General features: G+C 41.7%; 2 protein-coding genes across 3 annotated transcripts in view; both read left to right on the top strand.

Moving 5' to 3' along the window:
* The first annotated feature begins 1,024 nt into the window (after nucleotides 1-1,024).
* atp5mc3b (ATP synthase membrane subunit c locus 3b) lies at nucleotides 1,025-3,808 on the top strand. The gene is made up of 5 exons (XM_020482744.2): nucleotides 1,025-1,118; nucleotides 1,347-1,429; nucleotides 2,317-2,394; nucleotides 2,686-2,876; nucleotides 3,260-3,808. Exons 2-5 carry the CDS (start codon nucleotides 1,391-1,393, stop codon nucleotides 3,372-3,374), a joined length of 423 nt encoding a protein of 140 aa, XP_020338333.1. The 5' UTR covers nucleotides 1,025-1,118; nucleotides 1,347-1,390; the 3' UTR covers nucleotides 3,375-3,808.
* Nucleotides 3,809-5,397: 1,589 nt separating this feature from the next.
* The window catches only part of LOC109890733 (N-chimaerin-like), a 34,449-nt gene continuing 20,358 nt past the window's right edge, over nucleotides 5,398-19,488 (top strand). Inside the window, exons 1-7 of one of the 2 annotated variants that reach the window (XM_020482742.2) lie at nucleotides 5,398-5,596; nucleotides 5,793-5,864; nucleotides 7,227-7,265; nucleotides 7,352-7,407; nucleotides 12,610-12,641; nucleotides 12,751-12,864; nucleotides 19,048-19,336. In XM_020482742.2, the coding sequence (XP_020338331.1) occupies nucleotides 5,846-5,864; nucleotides 7,227-7,265; nucleotides 7,352-7,407; nucleotides 12,610-12,641; nucleotides 12,751-12,864; nucleotides 19,048-19,336 (549 nt within the window). In that variant the 5' untranslated portion in view covers nucleotides 5,398-5,596; nucleotides 5,793-5,845. Of the gene's footprint in view, nucleotides 5,636-5,792; nucleotides 5,865-7,226; nucleotides 7,266-7,351; nucleotides 7,408-12,609; nucleotides 12,642-12,750; nucleotides 12,865-19,047; nucleotides 19,337-19,488 lie in introns of both variants that reach the window. The other variant, XM_020482743.2, reaches the window with a different exon arrangement.

Genomic DNA, 19,488 nt, shown 5'->3' with positions numbered 1-19,488 from the left:
CGTGCGTGCATGTGTGCATGTGTGTGTGTGTGTGCCTACACAGTGGCCCGATCTCAATATTAATCATAAGACCCTACGGCCTTTAAAATCAACTCTGGACCTCGAAGCCAGTTCGACTGCATTTTTCCATTGTTCCCCTCTAATCAGGGACTGATGTAGACCTGGGACACTAGGTGTGTGCAATTAATTATCAGGTATAACAGAAAACAAGCAGGCTCCGGACCTAGTAGTGTAAGAGTTTAATACTATGCATTGCTACCACTGCCCTACTCCCTGTGCAGATTGGAGATCTGAAAGGACATGGCATAGGTATGGTAATAGCTCCACCTAGGCTTCAGATAGGCTAGTTGGATTTAATGCCATATTGCTAACACCTGTCAAACCTTCTCAGATCACTGAAGTGCCCAGGGCGTTAAGGTTGAGGGTTGACATTGGGATTGGGTCAGTATAGCTGGAATGATACCTTGCCTAGCTGCCACTACATCACACAGGTTTACACCACATCCCCCTCTGCTGGAGATGGATCATGTTGTATATGATCTGCTATAGTGCAAAACCAAACTCAAAAAATAAATTTATGGTTTTATATATTTAAAGAAAATGTAATAGACAAGAGAACATTTGAAAAGGATGACACTGTCCATATATGAATACAACAAAAGGCTAAAGAACAGGAAAACTTGAATTCAAAATTATTTTGGGGTTAAAACAAATATGTGGGGTAAAACTGATACATACATTCACAGAGAATTTAAAAATAGCAGTTCAACATCATTGGTGAACAGTGTGGCACTCACACAAGTAGAAAGAAACCCTTTTGAGTGTGCCCTACTATCACCCTGCGTTTATGAGTTTATTATCACTAGTAGCATGATTAAAATATGTCACATTGTCATTGAAACGAATACAATAGATATTTGATTGATAAATAGAAACATAGATGGTTGATAGGAACAATATTGAATACCTGTGATTGTACTATTTTTCTTTCCAATATTCTAACAAAGGTGCTAGCTAAGGAATGAGGTCTGATGTCGTAAACCCGTCATCCGGGAATATGATTAAATACGGTTTCGGGCATGCGCAGTTGTTCCTCAGCGCTTCGACCTCTGCAGCCGGTAAGTGAATGGGAGGCAAATGGGGATCTACACTGAAACATTTTAACAATCCATTTTCATCTTCTATCTAAAGTCTTTTTGATCCCACACCGACACATAATTTATGTGAATACAGTTGTTTTGCACATAACGTTAATCGTTTTCATGGATTCGCTGTATCTTTGAATTTGTAGTGAAATTATCATTGACCTTAGCGACTGTTCTCTCTTTTTTTTTTGACAAAACCAGGTGACTCGTCTAGTTGATTTGATCAGTCAACACATTAAACTAATATGTACGCCTGTGCGAAGTTCGTCTCTACGCCTGCACTGGTGAGTTGTGAAAGTAATGATGCATATAAGTTGTCATAGCATAATGTTAACTAGGCAAGTTAGATGGGCCTGCTGAATTTATACTTATTTGTGACATAGGAACTGCTGTAACGTTTCAGTGCATGCAATTGTGCACACTGAATTGTAAGTAACTTGGCTTGAAATGTAATTGAAATCAACGTAGCTAGCTAACCTTTAAAAATAATTATAATTGTTAAACCTGCTCTTAGAAAATAACGTTACCTCTTGTCACCTAAGCTAGGTTGCCAGCTTTAGCTATGCTTACGTTAGGTTGCTAGCTTTAGCTATGCTTACGTTAGGTTGCTAACCATCGCTCGTTAGCTTTCGAATGAGCCAATGAGACTTTGTAATTTCAAGGTCATGCAGAAATAAAGCAGCAAAGACTGATTTCATTTGGCTATGTGCATTTGCTACTAGTAATGTCAATCCTAGTTGTGCCCTTTGCAAGTTTGGCGTTTGTGTATTTTGGACCATGGCACTACATATTGATCCACTCCATAATGCCCTCTGAGTTGGTCGTCTAGGACATCTGCAAGGGCTGGTTCAGTAGAGGCAGATATTTGGAACTAAACACTGCAGTGCTTCCATGCATTTGTCATGTTTAACAGCACATTCTCCTCAGTGTGTGTGGGAGGGGGGCTCTGTAGCTTGCTAGTAGTATGTAGCAAGCTACTAGTTACTTGTTGTACTGCCCACATCTGACTTGTACAGTTGGTCAGTGGTGATGTACATATGATTTGGCCATGTGTCCCCTTGCGACTGTTAACAAATGTTATTTCTTTTTGTAGTGGTGTGTTTATAATCAAGTTACAATAATGTTATGGAAGTTGCATCACTTAACGTATACCATTTTAAAAAATGTGTAGGTCCGTGCTGGATCCAGGGCATTATACAGACCTCTCTCTGCGTCTGTGCTTTCCCGGCCGGATGTCAGAACAGGAGAGGTGAGTGTCTACCTGCCCCTTTTACCCCTTAGCGCCCTTACCCTGAGGAACAACAAACTTCTATGGACAACTGATGCTACCTTTTAGTCTAGATTTTTTTCCTTAGGTAAAATGTTGCTGATAGAAATGATAAGGAAACAGCCCTCTGTTCTCTTCCAAATTTTATTGGACCCCTCTGCAATGATTTAAGTGTTGTCTTAATCATAAATGATTGTAATATTTTATCTTCAAGCTGTTTTTATGATCAATTGGTCCATAATTTTTTTGTGACTTTTTATTTGTTGCTCCCAGGCTAGCACTGACTTTGTGCCACAGAGTGCCTTTTCTCAGGTAGCACTGCGGGGTTTCCAGACTAGTGCTGTGAGCAGAGACATTGACACAGCAGCCAAGTTCATCGGCGCTGGAGCTGCCACAGTTGGAGTGGCTGGTTCTGGTGCTGGAATCGGGACTGTGTTCGGCAGCCTTATCATTGGCTATGCAAGGTAAATATTGGCATTCGTAGATATTGGGGCGGTAGGGTAGCCTAGTGGTTAGCGCGTTGGACTAGTAACCGGAAGGTTCAAATCCCCGAGCTGACAAGGTACAAATCTGTCGTTCTGCAACCTGAACAGGCAGTTAACCCACTGTTCCTAGGCCGTCATTGAAAATAAGAATTTGTTCTTAACTGACTTGCCTAGTTAAATAAAGGTACATTTTTTTATAAATATGGTGCCCTACTTTATGCCCTTTATGTGAATCTTTGTTGATTTTTGTCAATTTTCTTTACAATGTTTGTGAAAATGGTAAACAATCGCTATGGTTGCAAGTCTCTCCCACAGTTTTGATTCATGGCACTAGCAATTATTATTATTTTTTTTCTCCCCAGGAACCCTTCCCTAAAGCAGCAGCTTTTCTCCTATGCTATCCTGGGATTTGCCCTGTCTGAAGCCATGGGTCTGTTCTGCTTGATGGTTGCTTTCCTGATCCTGTTTGCCATGTAAATAGGTCTACTGCAGATGGTGATCATGATTTTGAAACCACAGCTATGGCTACCTATTTTACTCGAGCAACCCAAATTGTTCAGTGTTGGTCATAGAATTGTACATTTTCCAAGTTTTTGTTGAAGGCTGACAAAAGAAAAGGCATGTATTGTAAAAATGTAACCAATTACAGAATTAAATGCATGTATTTCACTTTAAAATGGTTTAGTTATTTTGTGTGTAGCCCCACTTCCCTGCAAAACATTTTCAAAGGAACACCAGATTTTGGATTAACAAATGCATTTCTCTAGTGTGTGCCCTTCAGCTCAAAACAAAGCATATAGGTATGTTAACTGCAGGTTGATTGCAATCAAGTGAGTTTAAGTACATTTTTACTGTACTTTTGGTTATCATATGCTTTTCTTAATTGTAATAAATACTGAAGTCATCTTTCACTGGTGTAATACAATGTCCTCTTTTGCTATTCCATGAAAAATGATCAACTTGACTCTGCTTTGCATTTATTTTTTAGAACAGCCATTTTAATATATGTTAAAGTTGCAAATAGATGCTGATATTGGGTCAGTTTTGCGTTAGGATTGGGGAAGCTGATCTGAGCTCTTTACCGAGGGCAAACTTCACCCCAAAGCCATACATTTCGCTTGATCTTGAAGATATTTAAGATTTGGGGTGAGATTTAGTTCAGCTGTTGGATTACAATTGAATAGACACTAACAATCTCTTGCATTTTGAGATTATAAACTTCATAGCGCTAAGTAAACATTTTGGTTGTCATGAGCAGATATTATTTATGGATACCGGTAGTTAAAACATTCATAGCAGAGATGATCTAACATTGGCTGTTTAATTTAATCTGTATGCTAAATTGAAACAGTTTGGGTCCATTGAATTTCACTTTCTATATTGAATACAAAACATGGAGTTTGGATCCTGTGCAGTGCCTGGGCTTTTGAATTGACCCTACATTATTTCTCACACTATGCATTGCTTTGTAATAGTGGGATAGTCTGTTGGAGCATAGTTGACTTGGTGCTAATGCAAGGAGGATGCTTTAAGAGGGGGGAGGGAATAATGCAACTGGTTGTATGTGAGTGGACAGTGTAGTGTGCTGCTAATTGCTTTGGACCTGTCTGATTCTGACCAATGCCCCCCCCCCCCCCCCCTTGCTGTGACCTTAATTCTTCATTCCTGTGAAAGCTGCCTCCCACCGCTCAGCCCATTGACACTACCAAAAACAAACTGCTTCTGCTCCCATCTTGATTTTTAACTGTTTAATTACTTATGTGCTATGTATGTAATTATGCTATAGCTGCCAAGTACAGCCTACATGTGTAATAAATTACTATTATGGTGCCTGGCACAAGGCCTGGGCTTTATCTGGATGTGCTCCTTCTCATGACCCTACAAGATCAAGTTGGTAGCACACACACCTTCCATGATAGAATAGGTATTTTGTATTTCTATTTATTATAAATCCCCATTAGCTGCTGCCAAGGAAGCAGCTACTCTTCCCGGGGTCCAGCAAAATTAAGGCAGTTGTAAAAAATAAACACAATACATTCACAACCTATTAGGTATGGGCCATCAGGCCCCTACTCTACTACCACATATCTACAACACACAATCCATGTGTACGTGTGTATGACTGGTGGCACAAGTAGTGGTCTTACCTTTGGACTGCAGGATTTATGAATCGTTAGCTCAAACATTGCCTGTACTAGGCCTACTTGCAGAGCCGAATTTGCAGTTAAGATTTCCATTTAGGATGTCCCAAAAAAACGAGAACGAAATTACAAGGACATCTCAACGGTATATTAATCTAATCAGATGTATGGATTCTGTCATCCTTCTAACATGGTGATTTAACTGGATTGCTGCTGCACCGGTCCATGCTTTCCGGGATACTTGGGACTTCCCAAATTGAAATTTAAAATAGTTACGGGTAGGGACATCCTAAGGATCCCAGATAGCACCAACCCTGCCCCATCCTTTTCTGAGCAGCTTCACATGGTAACCATGGTAAAACTACGGCCTAAAATTGAGGCTGATGGTCACGTGATATCACAAGATGGCGACTTCGTTATAGAATATAGATACGGTGTTTGTTGGGATCAATTATATTAGCTATATGCATGCATATGCAACCGGATAGATTACATATAGGCTTTACCCTCACTGTAGATAAATGCATGTTTGCATCTACGCCTGTTCCCATTCCTTAGGTTTGTTTATTTTTGTCATGAAGTCGGCGGTACCTCAGTGTGAGCAAACGCGTTAACTTAAGTGTCCAACGCTATCTAGCCTGGACTGGCTCTGTTATTGTAGTATAAACACTTTGATACAGTTTTCAATTTTTTTTCCTAGTTGCTGAATGTTTTCTCGCAAAATAATATTTATTCACTGTATTCCCCTTATCAGCTTTCTAACGGCGGTGGAAATAGTCATATTGCGCATCAGTTATCGCACCAAGAATGGCTCTAAATGTCTTTGGTAAGTTAACTAACGTTAGCTAGTTAACTGTTCCTTTCTGTCAGTTTGATACCTCGCTAGTTCCAATACCAGCTCTAACGCCAGCTTCCTAGTAATGCATGTGACAGATATGCAAATGTTTTGCTATAGAAATGTGATCTGTGTTTGTCCAGCATTTTTTTTTGGCCTTGTCGGGAGGCCTTTAGAGTTATTTCGCACGGTATAGAAACACCGTATTTTGCGTCATCAGATTTGTAGATACGATGTTCGATAGCTAACGCTAGCTAACTAACAGTTTATTTAAGTCATTGTCAACGTTCATGTATTATAGCGTTTTAAGCCATGTTAAAACCCCTTCATCACCAAAGGGTATCACAAGACTTTTCATGAGGTGGAATAGTAGACTACAGTCTATTGCCTTTTTTGTTGTTGCATTAAACAAAAAACATTGACATATCTGTAACTTTTGATCTAGGAGAGGGAGAGAAAATACATACAGAACGGTTAGGGGGCTGGAAATTACGTGCATATCAAGTTTAAGATCGAGCTAACTTCCAGGCTGTGGGGGATGAGACTGGAAGCTCTGTGCTTTGGGACAGATATCCAGTGTATTCTGTCAGAACACACATGCCATAGTCCTTTCATGGTGTGATTGAAAGCACAGTCTGCAGTCCTATGTAGTGCAATAGCTATTTGAGGGTCAGAACATCCTTGTAGTAGCCTAATTGAAATCTTTGTCAGTAGTAAGTAGTAGCTCTCTTTAAAGCTATCCTACACAATGGTGTCGACCCAAACTGCATGTGCTACGGTAGTGGTATGTTTCAGTATAGAACAGTGGTATTTTTTTTGTAAGGATATGTTGCTACGAGTGGAGACAGAGCGACCATACCAACAATGGCGGATGTGTGAGAAGTAAAGTCCTCATAAAACAGTTTGGCTTGGCACCATAATGTATAAATGTTTTAATGTATTGATGAACTTACTTCTCAAGTACAATAAGCCTAAGCTAATAACAATGTTAGATTTATTCTGAATTTGCATAAAATGCAAATTTTACCACAGCATTAGTTTGGTATTGTTGATTAGGCTAGTTGCATAGTATCTTGCGTCTAGCCTAAAATGAGTGACCCTGTATTATGCTTCAAGGCAATTCAGATGTGCTGAAGGCCCGCTAATGTAATCATTTGTTTGGGGTCAAAAATATATTGTCTGTTACTGAATCTGTAGAAAATCAAATTTGTCAGGGTGGTTTAATCAACACAGTTTAAGTGTAGTGTGATAGAATGACCACCTGGAGGCACTGTCAATAAGGAAACAAAAGATTTTTGGTAGTGTGTCAATGTTAGTTTTTTAAGACTTGAAATTATGTTCTTCTTTCCTCAGACCATGATGAATACAGGCCGCCAGTGTGGAAATCTTACCGTGAGTATAAATGTATTCTAATGATGAAAATATTGTAGGGAGCACTGTAATCATGTTTTACTGACTGTGTTCTGTTTTTGCACAAGTGTATCAGCTCCAGCAGGAGGCACCACATCCACGGCGACTGACCTGCACCTCTGAGGTAATTGACTTGCTTTCAATAATAGCCTTGCTTTCAATTTCTCATTGACTTGCTTTCAAAGAGAATAACACATCTATAACTCACATTTCTATGTGAATTTGTTCTGGTCACAAAAGTTACATATTGCAGCTTTAGGTGCTAATAAATAAGTTGGGTGAATTTTGGCCCATTCCTCCTTGACAGAGCTGGTGTAACTGAGTCAGGTTTGTAGGCCTCCTTGCTCGCACACACCTTTTGAATTCTGCCCATACGTTTTCTATAGGATTGAGGTCAGGGCTTTGTGTTTGCCACTCCAATACCTTGACTTTGTTGTCCTTAAGCCATTTTTCCACAAGTTTGGAAATATGCTTGGGGTCATTGTCCATTTGGAAGACCCATTTGCAACCAAGCTTAAACTTGCTGACTGATGTCTTGAGATGTTGCGTCAAAATATCCACATAATTTTCCTGCCTCATGATGCCATCTATTTTGTGAAATGCACCAGTCCCTCCTGCAGCAAAGCACCCCCACAACATGATGCTGCCACCCCCGTGCTTCACGGTTGGGATGGTGTTCTTCGGCTTCTAAGCCTCACCCTTTTTCCTCTAAACATAACGATGGTCATTATGGCCAAACAGTTCTATTTTTGATTCATCATCCCAGAGGACATTTCTCCAAAAAGTACAATCTCTGTCCCCATGTGCAGTTGCAAACCGTGGTCTTGCTTTTTTATGGCGGTTTTGGAGCAGTGGCTTCTTCCTTGCTGAGTGGCCTTTCAAGTTATGTCGATATAGTACTGTGGATATAGATACTTTTGTATCTGTGTCCTCCAGCATCTTCACAAGGTCCTTTGCTGTTCTGGGATTGATTTGCACTTTTCTCACCAAAGTACTCTCATCTCTAGGAGACAGAACGCGTCTCTTTCCTGAGCGGTATGACGGCTGCGTGGTCCCATGGTGTTTATACCTGTGTACAATTGTTTGCACAGATGAACGTGGTACCTTCAGGCGTTTGGAAATTGCTCCCAAGGATGAACCAGACTTGTGGAGGACTACAATTTGTTTTCTGAGGTCTTGGCTGATTTCTTTTGATTTTCCCATGATGTCAAGCAAAGAGGCACAGAGTCTGAAGGTAGGCCTTGAAATACATCCACAGGTACACTTCCAATTGACTCAAATTAGGTCAATTAGCCTGTCAAAGCCATGACATTCTTTTCTGGAATTTTCCAAGCTTTTTAAAGGCACAGTCAACTTAGTGTATGTAAACTTCTGACCCACTGGAATTGTGATTATAGTGAATTATAAGTGAAATAATCTGTCCGTAAACAATTGTTGGAAAAATTACTTGTGTCATGCACAAAGTAGATGTTCTAGCCGACTTGCCAAAACGAAAGTTTGCTAACAAGAAATTTGTGGAGTGGTTGAACGAGTTTTAATGGCCTGCTGATTTTGTACGTTCGCCTACTGTCAAAGAAATTATCAGTCTAATTTTAATCGTAGGTTTATTTTGAACAGTGAGAGACAGAATAACAACAAAAAAATCCAGGAAAATGCATGTCAAAAATGTTGTAAATTGATTTGCATTTTAATGAGGGAAATAAGTATTTGACCCCTCTGCAAAACATGACTTAGTACTTGGTGGCAAAACCCTTGTTGGCAATCAGAGGTCAGATGTTTCTTGCAGTTGGCCACCAGGTTTGCACACATCTCAGGAGGGATTTTGTCCCACTCCTCTGTGCAGATCTTCTCCAAGTCATTAAGGTTTCGAGGCTGATGTTTGGCAACTCAAACCTTCAGCTCCCGCCACAGATCTATGGGATTAAGGTCTGGAGACTGGCTTTGCCACTCCAGGACTGTGCTTCTTCTTGTGCCACTCCTTTGTTGCCTTGGCCGTGTGTTTTGGGTCATTGTCATGCTGGAATACTTATCCATGACCCATTTAATGCCCTGGCTGAGGGAAGAGGTTCTCACCCAAGATTTGACGGTACGTGGCCCCGTCCATCGTCCCTTTGATGCAGTGAAGTTGTCCTGTCCCCTTAGCAGAAAAAAACCACCTCCAAAGCATAATGTTTCCACCTCCATGTTTGACTGTGGGGATGGTGTTCTTTGCGGCATAGGCAGTATTCCTCTTCCTCCAAACACGGTGAGTTGAGTTGATGCCAAAGAGCTCTATTTTGGTCTCATCTGACCACAACACTTTCACCCAGTTGTCCTCTGAATCATTCAGATGTTCATTGGCAAACTTCAGACGGGCATGTGTATGTGCTTTCTTGAGCAGGGGGACCTTGCGGCAGGATTTCAGTCCTTCACGGCGTAGTGTGTTACCAATTGTTTTGGTGACTATGGTCCCAGCTGCCTTGAGATCATTGACAAGATCCTCCCGTGTAGTTCTGGGCTGATTCCTCACCGTTCTCATGATCATTGCAACTGCACGAGGTGAGATCTTGCATGGAGCCCCAGGCCGAGGGAGATTGACAGTTCTTTTGTGTTTCTTCCAACTGTTGTCACCTTCTCACCAAGCTGCTTGGTGATGGTCTTGTAGCCCATTCCAGCCTTGTGTAGGTCTACAATTTTGTCCCTGACATCCTTGGAGAGCTCTTTGGTCTTGGCCATGGTGGAGAGTTTGGAATCTGATTGATTGCTTCTGTGGACAGGTGTATTTTACACAGGTAACAAACTGAGATTAGGAGCACTCCCTTTAAGAGTTTGCTCCTAATCTCAGCTCGTTACCTGTATAAAGGACACCTGGGAGCCAGAAATCTTTCTGATTGAGAGGGGTCAAATACTTATTTCCCTCATTAAAATGCAATTCAATTTATAACATGTTTGACATGCGTTTTTCTGGATTTTTTTTGTTGTTAGTCTGTCTCTCACTGTTCAAATAAACCTACCATTAAAATTATAGACGGATCATTTCTTTGTCAGTGGGCAAATGTACAAAATCAAAAAAAGCAGGGGATCAAATACTTTTTTCCATATATATATATATATTTTTTCTTTAATATATTCAACTGGCTATGAAGTGAAATTAATATCTCTGCGGGGTCTCAACGTTTCTATGGGAATGTGACAACACTAACAGCGTGGTCAACGCCACTGAGAATCCAGTGCAGTTGTCCAGGCCTACACTACCGGAAATATCTACTAGAAATTCACATATCAACATTTTATTACTGTTGTGTTGCAGTTAGGGTTGGGAGGTATTCCTATTTTCAGAACATTTCTGTACAATACCAGGATATATGGTTTTACCGAACGTGCACACAAGGGGCGACATGCATACATATATATTATATATACAGTGGGGCAAAAAAAGTATTTAGTCAGCCACCAATTGTGCAAGTTCTCCCACTTTAAAAAGATGAGGCCTGTAATTTTCATCATAGGTACACTTCAACTATGACAGACAAAATGAGAAAAGAAATCCAGAAAATCACATTGTAGGATTTTTAATGAATTTATTTGCAAATTATGGTGGAAAATAAGTATTTGGTCACCTACAAACAAGAAAGATTTCTGGCTCTCACAGACCTGTAGCTTCTTCTTTAAGAGGCTCCTCTGTCCTCCACTCGTTACCTATATTAATGGCACCTGTTTGAACTTGTTATCAGTATAAAAGACACCTGTCCACAACCTCAAACAGTCACACTCCAATCTCCACTATGGCCAAGACCAAAGAGCTGTCAAAGGACACCAGAAACAAAATTGTAGACCTGCACCAGGCTGGGAAGACTGAATCTGCAATAGGTAAGCAGCTTGGTTTGAAGAAATCAACTGTGGGAGCAATTATTAGGAAATGGAAGACATACAAGACCACTGATAATCTCCCTCGATCTGGGGCTCCACGCAAGATCTCACCCCGTGGGGTCAAAATGATCACAAGAACGGTGAGCAAAAATCCCAGAACCACACGGGGGGACCTAGTGAATGACCTGCAAATCCTGCAGTGCCAGACGTGTCCCCCTGCTTAAGCCAGTACATGTCCGGGCCCGTCTGAAGTTTGCTCGAGAGTATTTGGATGATCCAGAAGAAGATTGGGAGAATGTCATATGGTCAGATGAAACCAAAATAGAACTTTTTGATAAATCAACTCGTTTTGTTTGGAGGACAAAGAATGCTGAGTTGCATCCAAAGAACACAATACCTACTGTGAAGCATGGGGGTGGAAACATCATACTTTGGGGCTGTTTTTCTGCAGGGACCAGGACGACTGATCCGTGTAAAGGAAAGAATGAATGGGACCGTGTATCGTGAGATTTTGAGTGAAAACCTCCTTCATCCTTCCAAGGGTATTGAAGATGAAACGTGGCTGGGTCTTTCAGCATGACAATGATCCCAAACACACCGCCCGGGCAATAATGGAGTGGCTTCGTAAGAAGAAAATCTTTGCAGGGAGTTGAAAGTCTGTTGCCCAGCAACAGCCCCAAAACATCACTGCTCTAGAGGAGATCTGCATGGAGTAATGGGCCAAAATACCAGCAACAGTGTGTGAAGACTTACAGAAAACATTTGACCTCTGTCATTGCCAACAAAGGGTATATAACAAAGTATTGAGAAACTTTTTGTTATTGACCATATACTAAAATTAATTAAAAATCCTACAATGCGATTTTCGGGGATTTTCTTTTCTCATTTTGTCTGTCATAGTTGAAGTGTACCTATGATGACAATTACAGGCCTCATCTTTTTAAGTGGGAGAACTTGCACAATTGGTGGCTGACTAAATACTTTTTGCCCCACTGTGTGTGTATGTATGTGCCGCCATTTCACTTCATAGCCAGTTGAATATATTAAAGAAAAGCTTGCAATAGTGTGATATGGGATGCAAAAAGAATAATTATAGCTGTCTCAAGGAGTATTATTACATTCCGGCTTGGCCAGCCCCTTGATGGACACCTGTGCATCCTAGCATTGTCTCTGACCATGGTGCTTATCCAGTGACCTTTCTCTGAAACACCTAGATGGTGGGCATTAGATCCTATTTAAGTTTGCTATATGTCTTCACAGTAGTCAAGTCGCGTAGCATACGGTGGATAATTCTTTATTTTATCTTCCATGATGTTGTGTCCTACGGAATGCATCCCAGTGGTATAGCTGATGCAAGTAAAGTACTATTGCAGTGACTTAGTTCTCCCCTGGTTAACCTTCCAACCTTCACAATCCGAAAACCAGAAGTCTATTTTTCTTGATTTACTTATCAATGGAATATTCTATTTGCTTTCAGGTGGATAACCGGCCCAAATACTATGGGAGAGAGTAAGTTGGATTATTTCAATGTAGAATTTTATATACAAAACTAGTCATTACTGTAGTTTTTTAAAATCCAGTCTGCATCTGTATTTCCAATGTTCTGTCTTCTCCCCAGGTACCATGGGATGATCTCCAGAGAGGAGGCTGACCAGCTGCTGAGTGTGGCAGAGGGGAGTTACCTCATCAGAGAGAGCCAGAGGCAGCCTGGGACCTACACACTGGCCTTACGGTTAGGCACACGCACACCTTTTCTACAGATAGATTTTCCAAACAGTGTGATGCATGACTTCTTTTGATTAGTTTATACATTTTTGTAGTTACACCCCTTTTTTTTTCCTCCCCAATTTTGAGATTTACAATTGGTAGTTAGTCTTGTTCCATCACTTCAATTCCTCTACGGACTCGGGAGAGTTGAAGGTCGAGAGCCATGCGTCCTCAGAAACGCGATCCTGCCAAGCCGCACTGCTTCTTCACACATTGCTGGCTTAAGCCAGCCGCACCAATGTGTCTGAGGAAGAAACACCTTTCAGCTGGTGACCTCAACATCTAAGCCATTTGGTGGGGGTGGTTCTACTAAGCTAACATATGGAATTGCTTTAAGATGATCATTTATCTATTTGATTTTGAATTTTAAGAACCCTTTAGGTACGCATATATACATATATACTAAAGTATGTGGACACCCCTTCAAATTAGTGGATTAGGCCATTTCTGCCTCACCCGTTGCTGGCAGGTGTATAAAATCGAACACACAGCCATGCAATCTCCTTAGACTAACATTGGCAGTAGAATGGCCTTACTGAAGAGCTCAGTGACTTTTACATGGCACCGTCATAGGATGCCACGTTTCCAACGAGTCAGTTCATGATATTTCTGCCTTGCTAGAGCTGCCCCTGTAAACTGTAAGTGCTATTATTGTGAGTGGAAACGTCTAGGAGCAACAACGGCTCAGCCGTGAAAAGGTAGGCCACACACGCTCACAGAATGTGAAACCACCTGTCCTCGGTTGCAAAGCTCACAACTGAGTTCCAAACTGACTCTGGATGCAACTCCAGCACAAGAACTGTTTGTCGGGAGCTTCATGAAATGGGTTTCCGTGGCCAAGCAGCTGCACACCACCAGCTTAAGATCACCATGCACAATGCCAAGCGTCGGCTGGTGTGCTGTAAAGCTTGCCGCCATTGGACTCTGGAGCAGTGGAAACGGGCTCTGGAGTGATGAATCAAGCTTCACCATCTGGCAGTCCGACAGACAAATCTGAGTTTGGCGGATGCCAGGAGAACACTACCGGCCCGAATGCATAGTGCCAACTGTAAAGTTTGGTGGATGAGGATTAATGGTCTGTGGCTGTTTTTCATGGTTTGTTTTAGGCCCCTTAGTTCCAGTGAAGAGAAATCCTAACGCTATGGCATACAATGACATTCTAGACAATACTGTGCTTCCAACTTTGTGGCAATAGTTTGGTGAAGGCCCTTTCCTGTTTCATCATGACAATGCCCTCGTGCACGAAGGGAGGACCACACAGAAATGGTTTGATCTGTGTGGAAGAACTTGTATGGCCTGCACAGAGCCTTGACCTCAACCCTATCAAACACCTTTGGGTTGGAATTGGAACACCGACTGTGAGCCAGGCCTAATCGCCCTAAATCAGTGCTCGACCTCACTAATGCTCTTGTGGCTGAATGGAAGCAAGTCCCCGCAGCAATGTTCCAACATCTAGTAGAAAGCCTTCCCAGAAGAGTGGAAGCTGTTATAGCAGTAAAGGGGGGACCAACTCCATATTAAAATTATTTTGGAATTAGATGTTCGAGTATGTCCACACTGTTGGTCATGTAGTGTATTATTGAATATCGCATTCACAAATGTCAAAGACGGCTCAGACTCGTGACTCCAAGGCTTGCAGAGTCTTGCACACATACACACACCGCCTACATATCAAGTCAAACTCACATGCGCCAAGTACAACAGGTGAAATGCTTACTTACTACAAGCCCTTAACTCTTTCTTGGACTACATTGTTGGTTAAGAAAATATTTACCAAGTAGAAAATAATAAAAAGTAACACTATAATAACAATAGCGAGGCTATATACAGGGGGTACCCAGTCAATGTGTGGGGGTACAAGTTAGTCGAGGTAATTTGTACATGTAGGTAGGGGTAAAGTGACTATACATAGATAATACATAGCGAGTAGCAGCAGTGTAATATGAATTTGGGGCGAGGGAGTGGGCATCAATGTAAATAGTGCGGGTGGCCATTTGATTAATTGTTCAGCAGTCTTATGTCTTGGGGGTAGAAATTGTTAAGGAGCCTTTTGGTCCTAGATTTGGAGTTCCGGTACTGCTTGCCGTGTGGTAGCAGAGAGAACAGTCAATGACTTGGGTGGTTGGAGTCTTTGACAATTTTTTTGGCCTTTTCTCTGATACATACCGCCTAGTATATAGATCCTGGATGGCAGGAAGCTTGTCCCCTGTGATGTACTGGGCCGTACACACTACCCTCTGTTGCACCCTAATGTAGCATCAGATGCCAAGCAGTTGCCATACCAGGCGGTGATGCAACCACTCAGGATGCTCTCGATGGTGCAGCTGTAGAGCTTTTTGAGGATCTGGGGACCCATGCCAAATATTTTCAGTCTCCTGATGGGGAAAAGGTGTTGCCGTGCCCTCTTCCCAACTGTCTTGGTGTGTTTGGACCATGATAGTTCATTGGTGATGTGGATATGACATTTGTTTTCTACATCGCCCCACTGACCACTTCCCACATTGTTGTGTTAGAAATATTGTTTCATTATCACTTTTTGGATGTTACGAGTTTTGGGCGGGCAAAAGTTTCTGTGAACAAAGACATTCCTTTGGTTGATACTAAAGAGCATGTGAGAGAGTTCTCCTGTTTAAGTTTATGACCGGGTGTTAGCTGTCAATCCGGCAGTTGGTTGTCAGCCCTTGCCAAGCTTGCCAAACAACTACCTCTTTCCCTACTGTATTTATTTAGCTCCTTTGCACCCCGTTATTTTATTTCTACTTTGCACATTCTTTCACTGCAAATCTACCATTCCAGTGTTTTACTTGCTATATTGTATTTACTTTGCCACCATGGCCTTTTTTTTGCCTTTACCTCCCTTATCTCACCTCATTTGCTCACATCGTATATAGACTTGTTTATACTGTATTATTGACTGTATGTTTGTTTTACTCCATGTGTAACTCTGTCGTTGTATGTGTTGAACTGCTTTGCTTTATCTTGGCCAGGTCGCAATTGTAAATGAGACATTTTTCTCAACTTGCCTACCTGGTTAAATAAAGGTTAAATAAAAAATAAATAAATAAACACCGGAATGATGCTGTTGATGTGAGCCATGACCAGCCTTTCAAAGCACTTCATGGCTACCGACATGAGTGCTATGGGGCGGTAATCACTTAAGCAGGTTACCTTCGCTTCCTTGGGCACAGGGACTATGGTGGTCTGCTTGAAACATGTACAGTGCCTTGCGAAAGTATCTCGGCCCTGCCTGGTGTGTTCCTTGTTCTTCATGATGCTCTCTGCGCTTTTAACGGACCTCTGAGACGATCACAGTGCAGGTGCATTTATACGGAGACTTGATTACACACAGGTGGATTGTATTTATCATCATTAGTCATTTAGGTCAACATTGTATCATTCAGAGATCCTCACTGAACTTCAGGAGAGAGTTTGCTGCACTGAAAGTAAAGGGGCTGAATAATTTTGCACGCCCAATTTTTCAGTTTTTGATTTGTTAAAAAAAGTTTGAAATATCCAATAAATGTCGTTCCACTTCATGATTGTGTCCCACTTGTTGTTGATTCTTCAAAAAAAAATAGTTTTATATCTTTGTTTGAAGCCTGAAATGTGGCAAAAGGTCGCAAAGTTCAAGGGGGCCGAATACTTTTGCAAGGCACTGTAGGTATTACAGACTATGTCAGGGAGAGGTTGAAAATGTCAGTGAAGACACTTGCCAGTTGCTCTGCACATGCTTTGAGTATATGTCCTGGTAATCGGTCTGGCCCTGTGGCTTTGCGAGTGTTGACCTGTTTAAAGGTCTTGTTCACATTGTCTACCCAGACAGTCGTCTGGAACAGCTGGTGCTCTTATGCATGCTTCAGTGTTGCTTGCCTTGATGCAAGCATGAAAGGCCTTTAGCTCGTCTGGTAGGCTCGCGTCACTGGGCAGCTCACGGCTGTGTTTCCCTTTGTAGTCTTCAAGCCCTGCCACATCATCTGATGAGCGTCAGAACCAGTCTAGTAGAATTCAATCTTAATCCACTCTGGCTGTTAGATGGTTCGTCTAAGGGCGTAGCGGGATTTCTTATAAGCGTCCAGATTAGTGTCCCACTCCTTAAGGCGGCAGCTCTAGCCTTTAGCTCGATGCAGCTGTTGCCTGTAATACATGGCTTCTGGTTGGGATATTTACGTACGGTCACTGTGGGGATGATGTCGTCGAGGCACTTATTGATGAAGCCGGTGACTGAGGTGATATATTCCTCAATGTCATTGGATGAATCCCGAAACATATTCCTGTCTGTGATAGCAAAACAGTTCTGTAGTGTATTGAGCGAGTCACTGGTACTTCCTGCTTCTTCAGTTTTTGCTTGTAAGCAGGACTCAGGAGGAAAGAATGATGGTCAGATTTTCCAAATGGAGGGCGAGGGAGAGCTTTATGTGTCTCTGTTACAACCCATAAACAGCAAACTAAAACTACATCAAACTCCATAGATGGATTTAAAGAGCTCACACACATTAACGTCATATTCTTACTTTGGTCATTAAGAACATTAGCAAGGAAGAGTCAGTTTTTGTCCTACACTGATGATATGAATCACCAGGAAAATAAACATTGAATGATGTAGGGGAGTTTTCTAGTACAGAATGTTCTAAAAAGTGTGTGTGTGTGTGTGTGTGTGTGTGTGTTCTTTATCTTGAAAGTTCAAATGTAATTCCATTGGGAGAACAGGTTGTATGAGCAGCATTGATCAGCTGTCAAGTGCTGTATTGCCTATGCACTGGGGCCTGACTAAATGTAATTATTTATCCAGATCATTTTCCTTGAAGCTGCTGTGATGAAAATGTTGATTTCTTGTATTTATTGAGGTCAGCCAAGTTGTGCTTCTAGTGTCAATCTGCCACTCTGTGCATTGCTTCGCTTATGTGTTTGCCTCTGCGACAGAGGAGTATACCTTCCTCTGTCGCAGATGTCGTTAGCGTGGTAAATCTAATGCACAGTGTATTCCCAGGTCTGGGCTCTGCCAGTGAGAGGGCTGCCAAGTGTTTATTTTTTTCATAATCCCCCAGTCTGAGGCTTCCCTCAAACCCTTTCTGTCCCATATCTCATTTGGTCTCGTTAAAGCAGATCGGCAGAGGTGATGAATGTTTTTGGCTCTGATTTTGTGTTTTTAAAACTAGGCCAGCGTTTTGAAATTCTCATGTGAAAATTCATTGTTTTCCAAACAAGCAATGAGGTTTTGAAATGCAAATAAACTGCATTTCTTCCTCCTGTATATCTGAGAGAAAAAACAGAAGTATTTCTTTTCTCTCTGCTTAAGTGTCTCACCTCTGCTGATTCTTCGCTATAATTCTCCATAAATATAATCACCTTTTGTAAGGATGGCTGGAAAATGGTTGTCCAACAATGGGCATCCTTGGATCTCAATTTGGAAGGGTTAGGTAATGAACTTTGCGTCTGATTAGTATTGGTGTAAGGATTCTTAGCTAGTTAGTTTAGGATGTCTCCTGAGTTATTTGTGCTGGTTTGTGTTTTTCTTTTCACACAGGAACACTTTCTTCTCTTTGCCAACTATCTCCCTTTTATTTCTCATTGACAGATGAGGTTGAAATATTGCTATCTTGCATCTACCCAATGATGAAGAATTCCTTGCATTGTTCTGGCTCATGTTGTGCACAGTGATTTGGATTTGCTGTCCGTACAGAGTGTAATGGTTGGCGCTTTTGGAGCATGCACATCTGAGAGGCCTTTTTCCTGTGAGATGAGGAATTTTGTTAGCATTCACTATACACTTAATGTATTGATCAGCTCTAATAAAGGTCACCATTATTTATAACCACTATGTGCAGGAAAGAAATTATTTGATCTAGCAGTCATTACTGGATATAAAAACCTTTTTTAGCACTTTTGCGAAAATTATTTAATTTGGTTTTCCACTGATCCAGGGTACGAGGAAGGAGAGGCAGGCAATTTTTTTTATTTTTTTTAATGCTTTTAAGGTCAGCTCTTCATCCTAGTCCCCCCCCCCCCCCCCCCCCCCCCAGCTGTACGGCCTCCTCCTTATGCGTCCCACTTGAGACGATGTAAAAACTCTCCTACCCATAGAAACTGATTCTCACTGATTTCCCTCCCCCTTCACTTTTCTTCTTTCCCCCCTATATCCTGAACCCAGCTTTGGAAATCAAACCAGGAACTTCCGCCTCTACCGTGATGGGAAACACTTTGTTGGGGAGAAGCGCTTTGAGTCCATCCATGACCTTGTGACAGATGGGCTGATCACGCTCTACATCGAGACCAAGGCAGCAGAGTACATCGCTAAGATGACAATCAACCCAATCTATGAGCACATTGGCTACACAACACTCAACAAGGAGCCCACGCTGAAGAAACACTTTCCTGTGTGCCAGGAGGTTCCTGATGGGCCTGCGCCACAAGGAGAGCTGGGTGACGAGGAGAAAGGGGTAAGGAACACTCTCTCACTGTCCTAAAAATGTCAGCCTTTTACTGTACTGGAAAAGGAAACAAATGGAGCTGAAATGAATGCAATGTGAAAACCAGGCAGAAGTGAATGTTTTCCATGTCAAGAAATTCCAGCTCTACTATTCTAATGTGC

The sequence above is a fragment of the Oncorhynchus kisutch genome, linkage group LG5 (genome assembly GCF_002021735.2).
Source record: "Oncorhynchus kisutch isolate 150728-3 linkage group LG5, Okis_V2, whole genome shotgun sequence".
Taxonomy (NCBI): domain Eukaryota; kingdom Metazoa; phylum Chordata; class Actinopteri; order Salmoniformes; family Salmonidae; genus Oncorhynchus; species Oncorhynchus kisutch.
This window is presented reverse-complemented; position numbering and strand designations above follow the sequence as displayed.

Coding starts and splice junctions, on each gene's coding strand:
- atp5mc3b (XM_020482744.2), top strand. CDS start 1,391: ATGTACGCCTGTGCGAAGTTCGTCTCTACGCCTGCACTG. Junction 1,430..2,316: donor TCGTCTCTACGCCTGCACTG/GTGAGTTGTGAA, acceptor AAAAATGTGTAG/GTCCGTGCTGGATCCAGGGC. Junction 2,877..3,259: donor CTTATCATTGGCTATGCAAG/GTAAATATTGGC, acceptor TTTTCTCCCCAG/GAACCCTTCCCTAAAGCAGC.